The sequence below is a fragment of the Notolepis coatsorum genome, assembly GCF_963971535.1.
Source record: "Notolepis coatsorum genome assembly, chromosome: 17".
Classification (NCBI taxonomy): domain Eukaryota; kingdom Metazoa; phylum Chordata; class Actinopteri; order Aulopiformes; family Paralepididae; genus Notolepis; species Notolepis coatsorum.
Genome location: NC_140181.1, coordinates 38,937,408 through 38,959,268, shown reverse-complemented (window position 1 = coordinate 38,959,268; position 21,861 = coordinate 38,937,408). Strand labels below are relative to the sequence as shown.

General features: G+C 41.3%; 1 protein-coding gene across 2 annotated transcripts in view; it reads left to right on the top strand.

Annotated features, from left to right (window-relative positions):
• The window catches only part of arhgef10lb (Rho guanine nucleotide exchange factor (GEF) 10-like b), a 141,861-nt gene extending 120,335 nt beyond the window's left edge, over positions 1 to 21,526 (top strand). For both annotated transcript variants that reach the window (XM_084332821.1, XM_084332822.1), the window contains 4 exons: positions 222 to 364; positions 5,220 to 5,391; positions 14,245 to 14,367; positions 16,942 to 21,526. In XM_084332821.1, the coding sequence (XP_084188947.1) occupies positions 222 to 364; positions 5,220 to 5,391; positions 14,245 to 14,367; positions 16,942 to 17,579 (1,076 nt within the window). In that variant the 3' untranslated portion in view covers positions 17,580 to 21,526. The remainder of the gene's footprint in view (positions 1 to 221; positions 365 to 5,219; positions 5,392 to 14,244; positions 14,368 to 16,941) is intronic.
• The last annotated feature ends 335 nt before the right edge of the window (positions 21,527 to 21,861 follow it).

The following is a 21,861-nucleotide window of genomic DNA, read 5'->3' as shown; positions in this document are numbered from 1 at the left end:
TAAAAAAAGTACTCGTATCATACAAGAAACCACCCATATGCTTCAAAGAAGAACAATGTTAGATACTGTATGTCAGATATATTTGGTACTTTATTGGCCACCTTGGCCAATATGTTTGTCTAGTCTAGCTCTACTCTGTATTCAGATCAACAGGACATACTATAGTTGCTACTACACCCTTCCTGGTAACGCATCAAAAATACTTGCTCTTGTGTTTCCAGAGAGGCTCTGGGACCCCGACTCCTGCCGACTGGTGAGTCTGGGCTCTCTGCCGGTCCAAGCCCTCCTGACGCTGGAGGACGCCGTGTGGGCCAGCTGTGCCAACCAGGTCACAGTCATCCAGGGATCCAGCCTCCACACACAGGTAGGCAACACTCAACACACCATAGAAGACCTAACCACACAGGTAGGCAACACTCAACACACCATAGAAGACCTAACCACACAGGTAGGCAACACTCAACACACCATAGAAGACCTAACCACACAGGTAGGCAACACTCAACACACCATAGAAGACCTAACCACACAGGTAGGCAACACTCAACACACCATAGAAGACCTAACCACACACTTAAATAATTATGATAAAATGATGCTGCTTAGCCAAAATCCTAAAATCATTAGTTAATTCTCAGGTACAGGCCTTACTGGATGCTTATAACATTTGACAACCATAGCAATCAGGGTTTAGACCAGGGTTTAGATTAGGGATGGGCGTGAGTAATCTAATCGATTACTCGTAGCTATGAGAAAAATCGGGGGGGGGGGGTCTAAATTATAAATGTTTATGATTTTTTTTTATTTTTGTTTTACATATCTTTTCACATGTATGTGTAAGATTATAACTGTTTGTTGGTTTCCTTAAACATATATACGTGAATGAACAAAAAGAAGTAAAAATAAATAAATAAAAATCTAATATTTAATTTTAGTTTCGTTTTTTTTTTGTTTTTTTCCCTTTTCGAGTAATACACGATCAATCGAGTATAGCATGCGATCAATCGATCTGGATTGATCCCTAGTTTAGACCAGGGTTTAGGTCAGGGTTTAGACCAGGACACATCGTACAGTTAAAGTGGCAACAGTCTCTCAGGGATAACTGTTGTTGCTGATGGTTTCAAATCAAGCTCTTGGGTCTATTCTGGGTCCTCTTTTATTATCATTATAATTATACATAATGTGGCATTTTGTTCCCCGCACTTTTTATGCAGATGATACAATCTCGTATGCCACTGGCAAACTGACCGCTATATGATTACAGTCTGCTTTTAATGCCTTTCAAATCTTAAATAAATGTATAGTCAATTCTGATAAAACAAAGTATATTTAATTTTCAAGATCTTGTGTGAACAATCATCCTAATATTACTATTTCAGGGTTCTGAAATTGAAATAGTAGAATATTATACATAATTAGGGATTTGGTTAGATAATAGGCTCTCTTTTTACACCCACGTAGAACACCTAAACAAATCATGCTTTTTTTTACTGCCAGTAGGAAGACCTTCTGTACAATCAACAATTACGTTTGTATTTAATTCTGGTGACATTCTGTACATGCATGCCTCTCCCTCCATCTTAAAACCCCTCAATGCTGTGTATCATAGTGCACTGCGTCTTCAAATGGAGATACATTTCTCACACTGCTTGTGAAACGGGATATGCATTGCATTTATCTATACGGCTCTGCTCATGAAACCTCCCTGTTATCTCTGCTCTTTGATTGCTTTTTAATACAGCATATATGATACTAGGTCACAGGATTACTTAGCTTTAGATACACATGTAAAAGCTGAGCTTGGAAAAACTGCTTTTAAATATCACAGTATGCCCCATACAAATGGAATAAACTACACAAAACCTTGAAGTTTGATTGATTGATTGATTGATTGAACATTTTATTAACAGATTGCAGAATGGGTACAATACAGTATGGCTCAATACACACAATTGTTAAGGGGATGCAGACCAGAAAAATACTTTCGTCTTGTTTACATCAGGGTCCCCCATATTCAATTCATAATGACATTTATGACATACAGATATACAGTACTGTTACATTTATGACATACAAGATATACAAATATACAGTACTGTTTTACAGATATCCTAAAAGAAAATATATACATTCAAGGGGGAAAAAACTGTACATTGGAGGGGGTTGGGTGGGTGGGTGGTGGGAGGGGTGGTTTGGTTAGAACAGTTCATTCCATTAGAAGATTTTAACATCAGGGTGGAATCATGAATGAATGAATGAATGAATGAATGAATGAATGAATGAATGAAAACTTTATGTAACAGATTGCAGAATGGGTACAATACAGTACGGCTCAATACACACAATTGTTAAGGGGATGCAGACCAGATAAAGACGTTTGTCTTGTTTACATCAGGGTCCCCCATTTTCAATTCATATCGACATTTATGACATACACAACATACATGACATTTATGGCATAGGGACATACAGGTATTTAGTACTGATACATTTGTGACATAAACGGTATTCAAATATACAGTACTGTTACCCATAGATCCTGACAGAGTATATACATATGATGGGGAGGGGACTGTACATTAGGAAGGGGTGGGTGGGTGGGAGAGAAATATACATACGGTGGGGTGGAGACTGTAAATTTGGAGAGGGTGGGTGGGAGAGAAATATACATACGGCGGGGAGAGAATATATACATGCGGTGGGGAGGAGACTGTCTATTAGGAGGTGGTGGGGGGTTTGGGCATTTACGGTGGCCAGTTTCGAATTGCAGCCTCCCGTAGGTGCTCTTTAAGAGCGGTTTTGTATGTGGGTAGGGATTCACATTCCTTTACAGCTTTGGGTAGGGCGTTCCACATTGATGTGGCATAATTGCTAAACGTGTTTAGTCCCTTGTTTGAGCCGAATCTGGGTTTAACATGATTTGTTGAGCTTCCTCTGGTGTAGTGGTTGTGGTATTCACTGACCTTTGGGAAGTATTTTGACATGTACATGGGTACCTTAGTCGTATAGTGTATCTTGTAGACCAGGCCCATTGCAAGTTGCTGTACTCTGTCGTCTACTCTAAGCCATCCTAGGTTGTCAAAGTGGGCAGGGGTGAGGTGGGTTCTGGGGGAAAGGTCAAGTAGTAGTCTGACCAGTTTGTTTTGTGATGTTTGTAATCTTATTTTTAGCGCCTTTGAGGTGCTTTGGTACCATGAGGTGCAAGCATAGTAGTACCCTTGAATGAGTGCTCCTGCCAGAGTCTTCAGGGTATTCTTGTTTACCAGAGAGGAGATCCGGTACAAGAATCTAGTTTGTTGGTTGACTTTTTTTTATTACATTGGATGCCATTTTGTCACAGGAAAGATTTGCCTCTAGGATGGAACCCAGGTAGGTAATTTCGTCTTTCCTTGTGACAATATTGTCACCCACTGTAACTGAGAATCCGTCGGTCTTGCTGAGTTTGTTATTTGAACCGAAGAGAATGTCGGCCCAAATATCAAAACACCAGCCCCAAAGCCACCTTAGGTTTCAGCGCTTATTTTATGGCTTGTACAGATTGAAACGTGGCCCCACTACTTTACATTCGTTTTGGTGCTTCATACTGGGTATCCAGCATGAAGAACAGCATGGGTTGTGCTGAGAGGATTCTACTGATCGACGACATCATCGCTAAGTAGGAAATAATGGACTAGGGGTCAAACATTCTGAATTTACCCTTCAGCATAATAAGAATGACAAGGCTGAAAACAAGTCAACATCTCTCACTAATCTTGTCTTTGATTTCGGCAGGAAGACGAAAGGGTAGAATCGTCATGGGAGAGGGGGGTGGGGGAGTGGATGGGGGAGGCAGAAGGAGAGAAGAGAGAAGCAGAGAGCGAGTGAGATTAGCACCCCTCAAGGCTCTTTCAGGCTTAGAATGTTCCATTTAGTTTTCAATCACGGTTGATGTACATCCTCTTGCTTTATCTGACTTGACAAGTCTACTGTACTTCAACAAGCCATGTATCACACAACCTACACAACCTGCCAGTTGCGATTCGTCAAAGTGCCATCACTCCTCAAGCTAAGTTATGTTTGGCATCAGGTGTACGTCGGGCTGCCCACCCCCAAGGGCCTCGAGGCTCCTTTCTCTTTGATCTTGACTGACAGACGAGTCTGTCTCTTGAGCCACTGGTACAGTATCATCTCTCTCTCTCTCTCTCTCTCTCTCTCTCTCTCTCTCTCTCCCCCTCTCTCTCCCTCTCTCCCTCCCCCCTCTCCTTTCTCCATCTTAGAGCTCACTGACTGAAGCGGCGAACCCTCTCGGGGAATCTTGAGAAATTTAATTGGAAGTTGAAGAAAATGTATTGTTTGTTTTGTTAATTGTTTTTGTTTGCTGTGTGTGTGCGTCTGTGTGTGCGTGTGTGCGTGTGTGTGTGTGTGTGTGTGTGCTGGGAATGTGTTCTCTCTCTGGATGTCAGTGCGAAAGAGACGGATGTCTAGATATAACAGTGTTGGAGAGTGGTCGCCACACTTACAATCCGCTCCATTCAGAATGTGAATAGGAGCTTATATGAGTGCCTATGAATATAATGCAACAGTTAATGGTCGACATTATTCATTCACAGATGTTTTCTTCGAGACTAGGATGTAAGGATGTTAGAATAATCCACCTCCTGAATTGACTGAATTGAAGGCAGATTTACCCTCTTGAGCCCTGGTCCATATAGATATTTTCATTAGAGGGAAACAATCCATGCAGCAATATATTGCCATATACCAAGCCAAGTACCACATTCTTTTTCTTTTTTTAGCAATTAGTAAAAATCCCATTTTATTTTTGTGATATTACAATATTGTGACTTTAGTAGTGTGATAATATCATATCACAGGGCCTCTGGCCTCTCTACTTTTCATAAACATTCTTTTTTTCCAGTGGCAGTGTTTGCTAATACAGTTTCATTTCATGTCAAACCTTTATTTAAACTCAAAAGGCAACTGAGGTTTCCCTCATTTACAGTCACGGCGAGTGTACATACAGAAATAAGCATAAAAGTATATAAAATCTATATCTATCTATCTATCTATCTATCTATCTATCTATCTATCTATCTATCTATCTATCTATCTATCTATCTATCTATCTATCTATCTATCTATCTATCTCTATCTACATCTACCTACCTACCTGTTTGTCTGTACTGACTATCTGCTTTCTCTCTCCCTCTCCCTCTCTCTGCCTCCCCTGTGTGCCACAGAGTTTTGAAGCCGACCCAGACCCGTCAGTGAGTGTGAGTCACATGGTTCGCTCAGGCGGTGGTGTGTGGATGGCATTCTCTCAGGGTTCCTCCATCCGTCTCTTCCACACCGAGACCCTGGAGCACCTGCAGGAGATCAACATATCTGCCCGCTCGGCGCACCTGACAGCAGGCGAGTGGACCGCAGGATGTTGGGGGGGGGGGGTCAGAGGTTATGCTAACAACTGCATGGTTGATGTCGGGCAGGGTGATAGACATGCACAGAATAAGAAACTGTTTGGGGTTGTTGTTTTTTTGGCCACAAACAATGGACCACATTCTCGTAAGTTTCCTCATAAATAACCTCGTAAGAGGAAACTTACGATAGATCTCCTCCGGATACCTGAACGTATGAAAAGTTGCTCGTAAATGGCCAAAGTGGTCTCAGCTGCGATCCCCTGAACGTCACTCATTCTTAAACTGAAAGCGCGTTCCTGTACACCTGAATTTGCATACAGAAACGCCCCACCAGCTCCTTATAAGGCCATCCAACACAGGGCCGCATGCAAGCGGATTCAACAGGTACTGTAGCGTGAAAGCAATTTGCGACTGATCAAAATGAGATTTGATTCACATTTATTGTCATTAGACGGCACACGTACCTTACAACGAAAATAAGTTTGTCATCTAACCAGAGTACAAATGTAACAGTAAAGTGCAATAGTAACATACAGGTGATTAAACTGGGTATAAAATATATAAATACAGAAAATAAAATGTTCATGGTCACTATGTTGCTGCTACTGGACCATGTTGTTGATGTATTTTGATGGTCATTACGCTGGCTATATTTTATGTAGGTGGATGGTGGCCACTGTCAGTTAAGCTCACAGGATAATTTTCACTGTATCGTACTGTTTTGCTGTACAGTTGTTGATTCATTGATGCAGTGCTGCTACAGTTGTAGCGCTTAGGACTCTCTGCACTGCGGCTGTTAATGTCGGGCCACTGCCCACAGACAGGCTGTCGGAACCTTCATTTCCAATAATAATAACTTTATTATTATTATTAGCACCTTTTGGGAGAAATAGATAAGGGGCGCTCGGGTTACACCTGGTTACTTTCGTCGAGGGGAGACAAAAAAAACGTTGTCGTTCTAACAAATTAATTTGTCTGTTACTCAAGAGTTATATAAACTCAGTGAAAATTATTTACTGTGAGTTTTCTTTTTCTTCAATTTTTGCAACATAAGAAAACTCACATTTAAATTAATTTGGCATTCAACCAATGTATAATACTGTAACAGCGGTGCGCCGACAGTCAGCCGTCTGCGATGTGCACGGCTGACTGCCCGCAGACGGCCATCAGAGCGCTCATTTTGAGAACAGACAAATGGATAAGATCTCAGTTCTCCGCTTGATATAATAAATCAAAATGTCAAATCTAACAAATTTCGATTGCTCATAATAGCCTGCTGCTGAATAACAGTACATGCTCCATGATTTTATTAAAACTCATAACACCATAACTGCCTATAAATGGTTGCGAGCCCCTCTAGTATGCAGCGCGAAGCTGCAGGGCACACACACACACACACACTATGGAATATCCATTGCATACATTAAAAAACATTGCATATTAGAATAAAGTATAAAGGCTATCCGGCTATCGGAGGGTGAAAGGGATTTCTGCTGTCTCTCTGTCAACGTCCCTATGTGTCAGCTTCGTGTCCTAGTCTGATTAGTCTTCTGAAGAACTCACAGCTTACCGTCTTCAAGTCTCATGATGTCGATCTCTCTCTCTCTCTCTCTCTCTCTCTCTCTCTCTCTCATGACGGTTACTATGGCAACAGCGGTGGCACCTCTGACCCAAATCAAACTATGGTTCAAAATGCCCCACCCTATCTCATCACCATAGCGGCTTCTCAAGCACCTCGGCCGATGACCTTGGTGCGGCTGGCTGCTACTCCCACACCCTGCACTCTGTCTCTGTCTCTCTGAAGAGTCTAACACACAATACAAAGTTAAAACTAATATCTATATAGGTTGTAAACCAAATGCAAATCATCGATTTCCTTCAGTGTGAACAAACCACTGTTCGTGATTCTGCCTAAAGCCAGGGCCCTCATTCATCAATGTGTGCGTAGAACATGTTCTATTTCCACACGTAAGCACGGAATGTAGAACCAGTGTACGCACAGGGAAGTCGGGATTCATCACACGTGCGTACGCAGGCTCTACGCACACCTGTCATGATGAATCCCACCTTGGCTCTGCGCCGAGGCTCGTGCACACTTTCACGTATTTGCATACCAGAAACGCCCCGATTAACCATATACGGTAATGGAATACACCCATGAAATGTGGAAAAATGGACTAAGCCGAGGGAAGCGTGTCATGAGACAGGCTGACAGACGTGTACACTTACGGTGATGTCGGATATGATATCTATTAACCATTGCTGATAGTCTGTCCACTATCTGGTGTCATTGCAATGCGTTTTCTATTCTTTCTTATACAGTAAAAAGGGGGAAGAACACTATATTCATATGACTTGTATTCTGCTTACAGCTTCGAAATTCCACTTGTTTCGTTTAACGTAAAGCCTTTTAAATATAATCAAAACGTTCCCGTGTTTCTGCGGTCTGCGCAAAATAATAACGAGTTGAGCTTTATGATTTATGATGAATTGAAAATGGGGGACCCTGATGTAAACAAGACGAAAGTCTTTCTCTGGTCTGCATCCCCAATTAACAATTGTATGTACTGAGCTGTACTGTACTGTACCCATTCTGCAATCTGTTAATAAACTTGTCAATCAATCAAGCTACGCGGAGCGCAGTCAGTCAGTAGCCTACACCCCGTATATTCCGATAACGCTATATAAACCATGCTGCATTCATTCTGAGAGAAAGATCTATTATTCCAAATGCTATTTATAGGGTTTTGACCATAATTACACTACTGTTGCTATTTTACAATGAACTATAATGAACTACGGTTCGTACAGAACATGCCAGTGTTATTATGCACAGAAGCTCATTTCCTTGTTGTAATAATATATTCTACCACTGGGCGCCAGGTACGCATGGTCTGACCTGTGCGTAGACGTAAGCACGGAGTCAAGTTCAAGTTGAAATTAGGCTTGTTCAAGATGGGATAGGCGGACGCAGATCTGCGCAGGTTTTACTACGGCCTCGCCAAGCGCGTTGCATGACGGTTAGAATGTTGTCCAATTTGCTCTGAAAATCTGACGAGGCGAGGCGCGGAACTCCCGCGGGAGCGAGCCGCGCGCAGCCTTCAGAGCGAGGCTCCACAGTACCTCTCAGCCGGCTGCTCCCGGCTGGGAAGCGACTTGCTACGGTCGCGCAAAGCGCCTATTGGCTCAGAAAAGTTGTCAGTCACCAGCCATGTGACAGCCAGGGAGTTATGAGACGTTTGATTGATTGAAAACTTTATTATGTTATGCGTTATCAACTTATCATATCATCATGATAAACTTCAAGCTGTCAGACACACACACACACACACACACACATACAGCAGTGTGTTGTGTGTGCGTGCGGCCAGGAGCGCGCAACAAGATGGTATACATTATGGTATATGAATAGTATATTCCACTGTAGCAGTATATGGTGTGCTGTACATTTGAATCTGATCTAATTTTGCACACGGCCATCGCATTATAATGAGCTGGACAGGTGTGTAATGTGTGTGTGGTGACGTGAAAGCGTATCTGCCGCGCGAGACTAGGCGAGAGGCTCTCGTGAAATCGGCAGTGTCCACCCTCTTAACTCCTCCCCCGGCTTCACTCGGCTACTCTCGTCTACTAGTCGAGGCAAACCGAAATCCATCTCGAACAAGCCTAATTGATGAATCCCACTCTTTGCTTAGAAATGATCGTACGCACAGGGTAAGCACAAATCTGTGCGTAGAACACGTTGATGAATGAGGGCCCTGCAGGTCTCTGGCTTTTCACTCGCATTGAGAGGTATTCTTAAATTGCCATAACTGTCTATAAATGGTTGCGTAAATATCAGCATTCCAAAGCAATTCGCCTTCATTGTTATTCATCATTTAAAACGATCTGTGCCATATAATTTAAATAAAAAAATGCATTCCAAACCAATTGAGCATTCCAGACCCATGCAACATGAAAATGTACCTTGTAGAAGAGGAGCAATCTTCCATTTACACCTCATTCACTAACATGGAGTGTTGCCAAAATGATCGCTTAACATTCCAGAGGAGGAGGGGAGGCAGTTTGTGATCGGATCCCCTGACGCACTTGTTTGAGTATTACTGAAGTGATGCATTTAGTTCTTGAGTACATTGTAAACTGTATATAATAATAGTGACAAAATCAAGAAATAAGTGAGTAAATTGTGACATTGAACAAAGAAAGGAGTTCCATTACACTGTGTATATATATATATATGATATAATTCTAACAAATTCCATATCACTACAGGTGGTCACAAAAGACTAGGGATTTTCTCTGCTGTCTGTGGTTAACTTACTAATTGTATGTTTGTTTTTATGTTTCACTTTACATGGTGCACAACCAATTAGCCTTCAGGGGAAAATAATGTTGAACTTGAACATTTAGTACTATGTACAGTATAGTATGTACATCAAACAACAGACAGTAGATTATACATATCACTCTCAATACATTTAGTACTATGTACATTAAACAACAGACAGTAGACTATACTTATCACTCTCTATACTGTACATTTAGTACTATGTACATCAAACAATAGACACTAATCAGAAATCTATAAAAACTACATGAGACATTAAATCTACTTCCACATCTCAAGCTTTGGTATAATGGATCTTTTGGATCAGATGAACAACACATCACACTGATGGTTGCTCTGTATTTACAAGCCACAATCAACTAATGGCAAGATAAAAAATAGAGAGATTTAATAATGCAACGCACGTCACAAGGGTTATTATTATACTGTATATTGTTTCTGACCAGGGTTACGTGGATTGGATTAGGGATGGATTCATTTTCATCTGTGACGTAACAACAGTGAAATACAACAACAATAACTAGATTTAGAGCCACAAAAGTATATTGTTTCATACTGAAAGTCCTTTATTTTTGCATATTAAGTGTGTTAAAAGGTATTTATATTTCTACCCATATGTTCTTTTCTGAAGGTATACTTGCAATGTATTTTTGTTACTTCTTACAGTAGGTGCTTTCATGCACTAATTCAAAGCACATGTTTAGTATGATAAATATGTCACTAATATGCTGTAAGTGTATTCTAACTTAAAAAACGTATCAGAGCTGATTACCAAACCTACATTCTATTTAAGTAAACGTATTCAAGGTGTAATATTTTGGAAGGAAATATACCAAGGAATACCAAGGAATTCCTTCGTAACTCGATTTACGAACTTATTCGGCATTCTCGAACGGCTTCGTATTGTAAATTTGTTGTAGGATATATGTAGGATTTCCGAACTCGAAAAGGCAGTTGTAAGTCGGACAGACCGGTGTGCACCCGTGTTTTCAACAGTCCTTGGGGATTGCCGTCACTTCGATTCCACAGACATCCGCGGAATTAAATAATTATAATGATAATAAATACGACTGTCTCGATGTATTGGCGTGCCCCAGAGTTTATAACAGCTTTCTTTGGGACAAGTCCTTGGGGATTGCCGTCACTTCGATCCCACAGACATCCGCGGCATTACATAATTATAATTATAATAAATACAACAATATTTGTATCATTAACAATTATGTTTTGAATTTATAGCCTAAGTCCTGACTCAATGAGGCATCGTGAGCATTACACACACACTGCAAAATAAATAAATAAGAAGTAACCCAATCACAGTGGATATACTGTAGCTACTGTATTAATATGCCATATACCGTCTTCTTCTCTATGATATTATTTATTGTTGGTTTGATTTATTCCTATTGCTAGAAATAAATAAATGCATGGAGAAACGGCCTTGTGAGGCAGGCTCAGCGCGCGCACACACACACACACGCACACACACACACACACACACATAATGAATCAGCAAAGTAGGCCTCTATTATCCGAATGATGAATTTTATTAGGATATCGCGGATAGTGCTGCTCCCCTGGTTCATGACCGCAGACGGAGAAGGAGGTGCCTTGAGAGCCAAGTGTCGTTCAGTATTGACATTACTAAATGAGATGTTACGCTAAGATGTCATGTTCTACAGTAGGACTTACTACTATAATACCTAATAAAACAAGTCATTAGAATAATAGAAGCCTACTTTGCTGGAACGATTAATTGTGCACCTATACAGTACGTGTGTGTGCGTGAGGCTGCCTCACTAAGCCGTTTCTCCACGCATTTATTTATTTCTAGCAATAGAAATAAATCAAACCAACAATAAATAATATCATAGAGAAGAAGATGGTATATGGCATATTAATACAGTATATTCCACTATACAGTAGCTATATCCGCGGCGATCGCTTTAGTTCTTATTTATTTAGTTTAGTGTGTGTGTGTAATGCTCACAATGCCTCATTGAGTCAGGGCTATAAATGCAAAACGTAATTGTTAATGATACAAATATTGTCGTATTTATCTTTATTGTAATTATTCAATTCCGAGGATGTCTGTAGAATCAACTTGAACGCAATCACCAACTATTTATCCCAAATTAAGCCTTTTACCAGTTTCATCACCTGTGCATTGTATATTACTATTGCACTTTACTGTTACATTTGCACTCTGGTTGGATGGTGTATTGTACTTGTGCTGTATAATGACAATACATTTGAATCGAATCTCATTTTGAGATCAGTCGCAAATCGTTTCCGCGCTACCTGTTCAATACGGGGGTCAGCACGGAGCAGATGCAATGCGGAGCCTCTCACTGTTTTGCACACAGCCCTCGCCGTTTTGCACATGGCCCTCGCTGGCGGGCGTGTCTGTATGCAAATTCAGGTGTACGAGAATGCTCTTCCAGTTTAAGAATGAGTGACGTTTTTCATTCATGGGAACCCAGCTGTGATGATTTTGGCCACTTACAGAGACCGTTTCACGTGTTCAGGAATCCGTAGGTGGGTTTTTGTAAATTTGTTAGTACAAACTTTTTACCAAGATATTTACAAAGGTACTTACGAACATGTTCGAGAATGAGGACCAGTGTTCCCAACAGACACATGTTCCCAACAGACATTCAAGATTTAGTTTATTGTCATTTCTTGTGTACTTCCATAACAAATAATAAATCCCAGGCCAAAGCAGTGCAACAAGAAAGGTTCAAATGGAAACTAAATTGTGTATTTATATAAAATATTCAATCTAAAATATATAGCGAAGCAGTATGAAAAACATATAAATCAGTCAACATATAAGACACTCAATCAATGATTAAATAAAAGCAGCACAGTTCATTAAAGTTCATAAAGACATGCATGGTAGGCAGGGACTACAGATGGAAACTAGCTCATAAGCTAATTCTGGCACATTTACATTGATGTGGAAACTGAATATGTTGATTAATGCACTGTCCCTGGGTAAAAAAAAAAACGTAAACTTAAAATTGGTGAGAAAGAAAATGTTCAGCATTATGTTAAAGGGGAACTATTTTACTATTTCTTTCACTATTTGGGCACTTTTACACAATTCCTGTGAGTCTATGGAACACCTCTGTAATATATATATATTTTTGTATTCATTGTTTTGTATTTCTAATCAAGTCCTCAAAAACAGCATTTTTCTACCTCAAGATTTCGAGCTGTTTTGAGCCTGGGCTCCTAAACCACTGCGGAGCGTCGTCTTCGCCTGAACATTAACATGCAGCGGTGTCTTTCTGACATCACATATAGGCACAATTTCAAACGACTCAGTTCAGTGAGGGTGAATATTGTGAGAGGAGAATTGGAAGAATGCGCCAATATGAGAATTTTGAGACATAGATCATATTAATATAAGTTCACATAGCTAGGAAACAATGCTAAACACTCAAAAAGGCCATTTATAAGATAGTTCCCCTTTAACTCTTTGTCTGCCACGCTGGCCGCGCATCCTGCGGTCAGTAGGCCAGCTTTTCGTGACTGTTTTCACGATAATTCATGATCTTTGCGGAGCTATTTGTATATTCTATATTATAGCTACTGTATGGGGAAAATGGTATGGCTCATTTGACAGACACTATTTGCAGTACAACATGTAAAAAGGTGTTAGTTTCTACACACTGTAGTTTGTAGTTTATTACACGCTGAACATCGCCCATTTCCGAAAGTCTTTTTCCATAGATTGCGAGATAGGACGCTTTATGTGCAATAAGCCCGAATCGTTCTGGTTGAAATACTCCCAAATCAAAGGTATATAACATGTACATATCTACCTTCACAAAATCATCAGGGGGGGGGGGGGGGGGATTGGTACAGTAAGCCACTGTGATAGTTACATAAACACGTTTTACGTTCGGTAAAATAGACATAAGGGGCCCTTACCTTGCCTTAGCCAGAAGGTAATCCAAAAAGAATAATTCCAATGATCCCATCTGCGATTGCAATTACAAGTTTATATGTAATTACACGTGTCTACTGGACACTATAGGTTCTGAGGCGAGCAGATCTGCTTTTGATTGCTTTGGAAGAGCTCCTCCCCCACAGAGCGAGCCCTGATGTCTCGGTGCATTCATTGCCAATGAGACTTCCACCCCTCATAGCCTTCCTATCCGAGTTCAAATGGTAGATGATACTGCCATCTGGTGATATTCGATCGGCATTGCAGTTCCAGCGCATGTGGCTGTGCCAAAATGATTCAGAGTGCTCCGGGCGAGTCTGTAGAGCTGGGATCAAAGGAAAAAGATCAAACAATCGAATAAGGAGTATACTCGTTGTTGGTGTTAAAATGCATGGCGCCCAATAATGAGTATAATCGTTGTTGGTGCAGATTGAGTTAAGGACAACTTTTAACACACTAAATACAACTTCAGTGATTTACTTGGGAGGTCTAACAGCAGGTGTGTGTGTCTGTGTCTTTGTCTTTGTCTTTGTCTTTGTTTCCAGGCCAGGGCATGGTGCGTGTCACCAGCTTGCTGCTCTGCCAGGGGTTGCTGTGGGTTGGCACTGCCCAGGGAATCATCCTCACCCTGCCTGTGCCCAAACTGGAGGGCATCCCCAAGATCACAGGTCAGAACAGTAGTATTCCACTCTGTCCAATATCAGTGGATTTTAGGAAGGAGAAGTGAGTGTCAGTGATGATCACGCACACATCCAGTGACCTTCTAGGCAGCTGCCGGACAATAGAAGACTGTGATGACAAATTGATGAAGGTCTGCCCACTGTCACTCCTGTATGTTCTATTGGTTAAAGCCACGAGTGCAAGTAGTGACATATTGAGCTAATGCTCCTCTTCAAAAGAACATAAAACAGGGTTCTCACTGGAAAACCTGGAGAACCTGGACATTCTAGATTTCCAGTCATGGAAAACATTCAAATAAATCTAAATACTGTATCCTAAAAAATTTGTTTTATTGTAGTTTAGCCCCTCACTCAGACCCCTATGTAAACCTAGGTGTGTATCTTGTTTGAAACTCGACTGATTATAGCAGCGGCGTCCAACTTGGGGCCAAGTTGGGTCCACACTCCCCTTTGTTTTGGCCCACTATGGCATTTGACATGCTCATGCTTATTCTGCAAAATCCTAACCGTAATGACTACAAAACGTCCATTTTGTGATGAGTGTAGCAGTCGCCTGTAATGAACCTTGCATTGTTAAAAAAGAGGACTAAAACTGTGGTTGTGTTGATACTAGGCCTACCGGTAAATTATATGGCTGTTTGTGAGCAAGTGCTGTCCTGGATTGTCAAGAAAAACTCCTGTAAAAGTCCTGTAAAATGACTTCTCAAAAAGAGTGGGAACCCTGAAAAATAATAATACATTTTTCATTAACAGTAATAGATGATGAAAAATGAATGTTGATTTTCATATCAAGACAAGAATGACCTGGAACCCTCTAGTGAAAAAAAAAATTGTATGGTGTTTGAATCCTGTACTGAGTGTATTTCAGAACACAGACCCGACCCCGACCTTCACAGGAGGAGTCCACTTAGTGGTGCACTTTACTTGCACAAATTTCATATTTCTATGTGTTGTATGCCATACAATATTCTTGCTGCATATATTATTGCATATTGTTCAGGATTATGACTTTTTAAAACGTGAATCAAGTTTCAAGTTTCAAGTTTCTTTAATAGTTGTCATACAGAAGTACAGAATACTTTCATACAAAATGCTTCTTACTGTTACGCTCCAGAGACTGTGCTAGACAAGATAGTATCAAATAACATAGTACAGCATGTAATTTAGAAGTAGAAAATGAGGTCACAGTGTTCAGTATAGACATATGTACAATGTTCGATGCAGAATAGACGTAACTGAGTTACCATATAATATACAATACTAAGCAGTGTACTAATGTACAGTACTATATAGTGCAAAGCAGAAATGGGATGAGGTACAATTTAGGTACAATTTACAGTAAGGTGTACGAGTTGTAGTGCAATCCTTCATCAATAAATATAAAGTGTGGGGAGTGGGTGCTACAGTGTGTTTGTTTAAAGTGAGTGTGTGCTATAAAGTGTGTGGAGTGGGTGCTACAGTGTGTTTGTTTAAAGTGAGTGTGTGCGTGTGGATGTGTGTGCTATGTGTGTTTGATGGTTGTTGTTGTGTAGTGTTCATTGTTCGTTTAGCAGCCTGATGGCCTGGGGATAGAAGCTTCTTCTGAGTCTTTCTGTGCTCGCCTTGAGACTCCGGTATCGCTTGCCTGACCGCAGCAGTTCAAAGAGGCAGTTGTTCGGGTGACTGGAGTCTTTAATGATTCTCTTAGCCTTGCCCCTGCAACGCTTGTTGTAAATGTTCTGGAGGGTGGGGAGCCCCCCTCCAATTGTGCGTTCGGCTGAACGTGTCACTCTTTGTAGTCTGCTTCGGTCTTGTGCAGTGCTATTCCCAAACCAGGAGGTGATGTTGCCAGTCAGGATGCTCTCTATTGTACATGAGTAGAAGTTCTTAAGGATCTTCTGACTGACTTGGAACTTCCTTAGGCGCCTGAGGAAGTAGAGGCGTTGTCGTGCCTTCTTCACAACACTGTCAATGTGTGTGGTCCATGTCAAGTCCTCGGATATCTTCTATGGTTTAGATGAGATGGGAGCCTTACCCTTTCACCTGGAACCCATTGGCACATTTACTGATAGATTGAGTCTATATAAGGGTTTTATAGATCATATCCTGTAACCCGGTGAAGTGCTTCCTGTTTGATGTGGTGTACAGTAGGTACTGTAGTGTAATAAAACACATTACTTCTCCTCGCTAGCGTTTGAAAACAGGCCATGATTAGCCGATCAGTCACCAGTCATTGAAACATGTGAACTTATCTCACCCATTGGCAAATTTTTTCACTTGTTTCAAAAAGACATTTATATTTATTAAAATGTTGAGCCTCAACACACAATTAAACTTTTTGTGTATTTTTTCAAATGAATTACCTGATCCAGTTTATATTCAGTTTTAAAATAGTTTGTCAAGTGAAATGTATGCATTTATTCCATCCATATGTGCCTCAGCTTTTTATCATAAACATATGTGTGTACCTTTACATATATCAGGAATTCATAAGCAGTGAATGGCATGTGTCATCAACTTGTCATCATGTGTTACCAAAAGTTAAATATCACAAACCCCATAACTATAACCCCCCCCCTGCAGGTAGAGGCATGACGTCGCTGAACGCTCACTGTGGCCCCGTGGACTTCCTGGTGGCCACCGCCACCACCTTGTCCCCTGACATGCTGAAGCGAGACTCCCTCTACGACGCCAGTGACCAGGGCTCCAGCAGAGGAGGAGGTGGAGGAGGCGGCGGCAAGGGGGAGGTGGGAGTGGATACGAAGAGAATGGAGCGAAGTGACTCCTCCTCCCAGGACCCTGTGTCCCGGCCCTCGGAGGACGGCGGTCCCGCTCGTGGAGAGGAGAGATCCAGCAGGGGCGTCCTGCTCCAGTACCGCCTACGCTCCACCTCCCAGCTCCCCGGGAAACTCCTGACCGCCCGGCCGGAGACCCCCGATGCCTCCTCCCCCGATTCCCCGGAGCACAGTCAACTGGAAGATGGCTCCATCTACGAGCTGAGCGAGGACCCCGAAGTGTGGGTCAGAGGAGGGCGTCCCGTCCCCGGGTGGTGCAGGGCGGCGGGGCAGCACCAGGCCAGACGGGACAAGGTCACCTCAGCAGCCGTCTTCTCCGGAGGGAGAGGGTACCGCCGGTTAGCGGAGGGAGCCGTCACTCTCCGTAGAGACTCCACCGAAAGCACTCTTCTAGTTTGGCAACTCCCCTTGACTCTCTGCCAGTGAAGAGGATTCATTCCAAGCCCCCCTCAACTGGCATACCCAAAAATGGCACTTATCTCCCTAATGATCCGTCTCCAGAAAAGATGAGGGGGCCGTCGACAGATTGTTGGACTGTGTATTTTTCTCCTTGCTATATACCTGGACAGTGACTCTGGCAGACAGAATGTATGGGTGTTTCCCTCAGGGCCATGGCAGAACCTTCCCAATGGTTTTACTTTTTAAAACAAAGTTGTGATCCGAACCACGGGGTGTCATCAAAAGATTCAGTGTGTGGATGCTGCTCAAGAACGCCACCTCGCGAGATGTTTTAGCATGCGGGGAAAACTGAAAGAAAAAGCGTCTCTCTAGACATGGATTTCAAATGGAAGAAAATGTGAGGTTCTCCTGAAAGGGGGGCCTGTCCTCGAGTACAATTTGAACAGCTGTCGCTCTTCAAATAATATGTTCTTCTTAAATAATATGGACTGTTGTTGATCATTCTTTGTGTATCGATAACCAAGCAGGGTTACCTAATTAATTTCAGGGCCATGACGTGTTAGATGTGCAGATATAAGCTACTGTGTTATTGACAAGACCAGGTACACAAATACTATTTAATACTAATGCATTGAAACACATTGAAACATGTGGAAGTTATTTAATTTTCTCTAGAAAAAAGAAAAGAAAGTATGAATCATTCACTTTCTAGCACTGCAGACAGGCCAATAAAAGTCAATAATAGTACAGTGCTCTGCTATATTTGGAGGATTTAGTTTTCTTCCCAGAGGCACATAATGTTCTCCTAAATTGGGAAATATTAGGAGCATAGGAAAGAAAATGCCTGTCTCTACCCCTGCTCTCAAGTTGTACTCCTTTTTGCAAGTAGCACAAAGTGTATTGTTAGGAACATTGCCATCAGGTGAAAATCTTGCATGTCTTTTTCAGTGATTCACTGAAACATTTTCGTATCACTGCTTCACAAGCTCAACACATATCCACCTTGGACGCCTCTGCTGGAGCTATTGCTTAACACTTTCCCGGCCACTTGGATGCGTCTAATATCACTCTAGACGGCCAGCATTTCATAATAGACTTGCATAGTTCGTGAGGCTGTTTGTAGAGCTAAATCTATACTTTATAGTATTGCTATCTGTCCATTCTCATTGTCAATTGAGACCATAAACCGTCCCTTCAAAATGGCTTAAAGAAAAAAGAAATTCAGCAATACATTCTCATTTTATAGCGCCGTGAATATAAGCGTTATAAGGGATTTCGGCTAGGATATTTCCTGGAAGGCGAGATACAGGCCGCTAAGCTACTAACGTTATATTCAATGGCATTTCAGCTATAGAGAAGCTAAAGCTAAAACTCAAACTGCATATGATCGGTATGATGGTCCACCACGAATGCATGAAAGGGGGGGGGCGGGGGACGTCGTTTCTGATTATTGATTACCAATAACCGCGTTAGCCTCATTAGCCTCATTCATTGATCGAGTGGATGGATATCAAAACAATGCCTGATCAGCGTGTAATTTACGTGAAAAAGATCTTACCGTGAGCCGGTTGGATCCCCCCGAGCATTTCCCAGTTATCGATCGCCATCTGGTAGATCGATATGTCCATTGGCTGATGATAAATTCCTTTACTGCATCGTGAAATCCGCGATCCAAAACGTATTCCGTGCAACAGGATATAGGGATCGCTTCAGGTGAGTAGAAAACTACATTGGAAATCCAGAAAAAAAGCTTCTGCCACAGGGAACACTGCATTATCGATACAGCGCCCCTAAGAGGATCTGGCCGGTAATGCACTTTCTCGAATTCAAAGAGTAGGGTAAATCTGCAGTGCCGCTCGGCGACCTTGAATAGGTTATTAAAATGGAATAAAAGCCAAAACAACCTTGCCACGGATATATCCGTCCTCGGTCCTTTAAGCATGGATTCGAAATACGGATATATCCGTTGTTGGGCGGGATTGTGTTAAGAAGGGCATAAGAAGTGTTATTATTCATTCACTTTCGCCAAACAGATTTACCTTTAGAATGTATTCATTAATTTTCCACGTTTTGTGTTGTAAACTTAATCTAAAAGGATGAGATTAAAGATGCTGTAGTATAGATACATTTATTTTTATTTATTTTTTATAATACAGCCACAGAGCTTTTAGAAGGGTGCATAATAATAATAAAAAAAATCCTACCCCCAAATTATTGATGAATGAATTTTTCATTTAAAAGATGTTTGCAGGTCCAAAATTAATGTTGTTGCTTACATGTTGCAGGCATGTATCCCCTCCATACTTTGCCATCAATCTACACAATACCCCATAATGACAAAGTGATAACACGTTTTTAGAATGTTCTTTACAAGTTTATTGGAATTTAAATACAGAAATTCCAAAAATAAAATATTTGTACTGCATGCAAAAAAAGCTGCATGGGTTTGCCCCATGGGACTAGTATAAACCACATGGGACTAGTGTAAACCACATGGGACTAGCATAAACCACATGGGACTAGTGTAAACCACATGGGACTAGCGTAAACCACATGGGACTCGTGTAAATCACATGGGACTAGGGTAAACCACATGGGACTAGCGTAAACCACATGGGACTCGTGTAAATCACATGGGACTAGCAGTCTATGAATCATCACATATCCAGTCTAAACATACTACTATCTTTACAGTATAAGGATCACATATCCATAAGACCATAACAGAAAATATGAGATGCCGTGTCTACTTAAAATGCCAAAATAAAGTGTGCATTTCTTAACTAAATTGGATCCTCATCAGAAGAGGAATACACAACTGAAAAAGATAGCCAACTGGCAACCGTTGCCATGGTAGATATGATTTAGTGTTTTGGTGGCTGGACACTTTCTCTAAAACAACAAAAAGTCAAGAGAGCTGAATACATTCCGGAAGGCTCTGTACCTACCGGTCTGGAGATCGAACCAGCAACCTTCTGGACACAAGCCCACTTTTATGACTTTTAGGCCACGTTGCAGTTACCCGATTCTCTGTTGTGAGCTAGTTTAAAAGGGGCAATTCACCAAAAAACAATGCAAATTTATTATGCACATAATCTCACACACATCCCCAAACTCTACATTTTGCACACATTAATTTAGGTTGAGAGTTATTGAGAGTAAATTAGTTGAATATGGCCACCAGTGATGTCACCGTGGACATTTAATTTTTGTATTGTGTTAATTACAGCTCAATGAAATTATAGTATGGTAGCAGTCCCTATAAGACAAGGTGTTGACATTTTTTTATCTACATAATTTCATGGAGCTGTAATTAACGCAACACATCGGGTTCAATGTCCCCGGTGGTGGATGATGATCACTGGTGGCCATAATAAAACTAATTTACTCTCAATAACTAAAAAACTAATTTATTGTGTCCAAAACGGTTTATAGTTTTTGGATGTGTGTGAGATTACGTGCCAAATAAATCAGCATTATTTCTTGGTGAAGTGGCCCTTTAATGACCCAAGGACCTGAGGAAACTCATTGAAAACTTGATGTATATTTTAGAAAATACACCGGTATCAAGGAACGTTTATCATTCGGAGATGCAAGATTTCACCCGACGGCAGCAAGATGCCACTATACACAAGGCACTGTAACTCTGTAGCTCCATGTAGTAATAGTACTAGCTTTTCAAATAGATTAATATATTATACAAATGTATAACTCTGGTTGCAATTTCTTAGTGTAACCCTCTGTACTACTTTTCTCATTCATCCATCCATCCATCCTTGAAAATGATTAAATTCTGCCACGCATCAGCATTCTCTGTATAGACCTAATCTCTCCCCTCTCATCCCTCGCCGCGGCGTCTTGAGACGTGGTGATGTGCATTATTGTCCGTTTCAGTTCCTCCTGAAGATGTGAAGAAAATGAGGCTAGTGATGTTGTTGTTATAGCTCTGCGGGACACGGCTCGTCCAAAGTATTCGTCGGTACGTTTTACACTCTGTCACTTTCTGCTTTTTAAATAAAATAATGGTGAGCAAACTCTTTTTTTACGGATTGAATGGGATATTGTGTCGGCCCGCGAAGAAACAGAAACGCGTTTGGATTCAATTTTGGGGATTATTGGAGACAAAATCACACCATGTTGCACACACAACTAGACACAGGCTGTCTGTGGCCAACAGCGGGTTTGTCTCTGAAAATAATTATCACCGTCACACTTCTGAGGTTTAGCGAGAATCACATGAGAAGCAGGAAAATATTTTGAGGAATTGAACCGGCAGCTCTATACTGTAGTGTCACTTTCAGATAGAAAA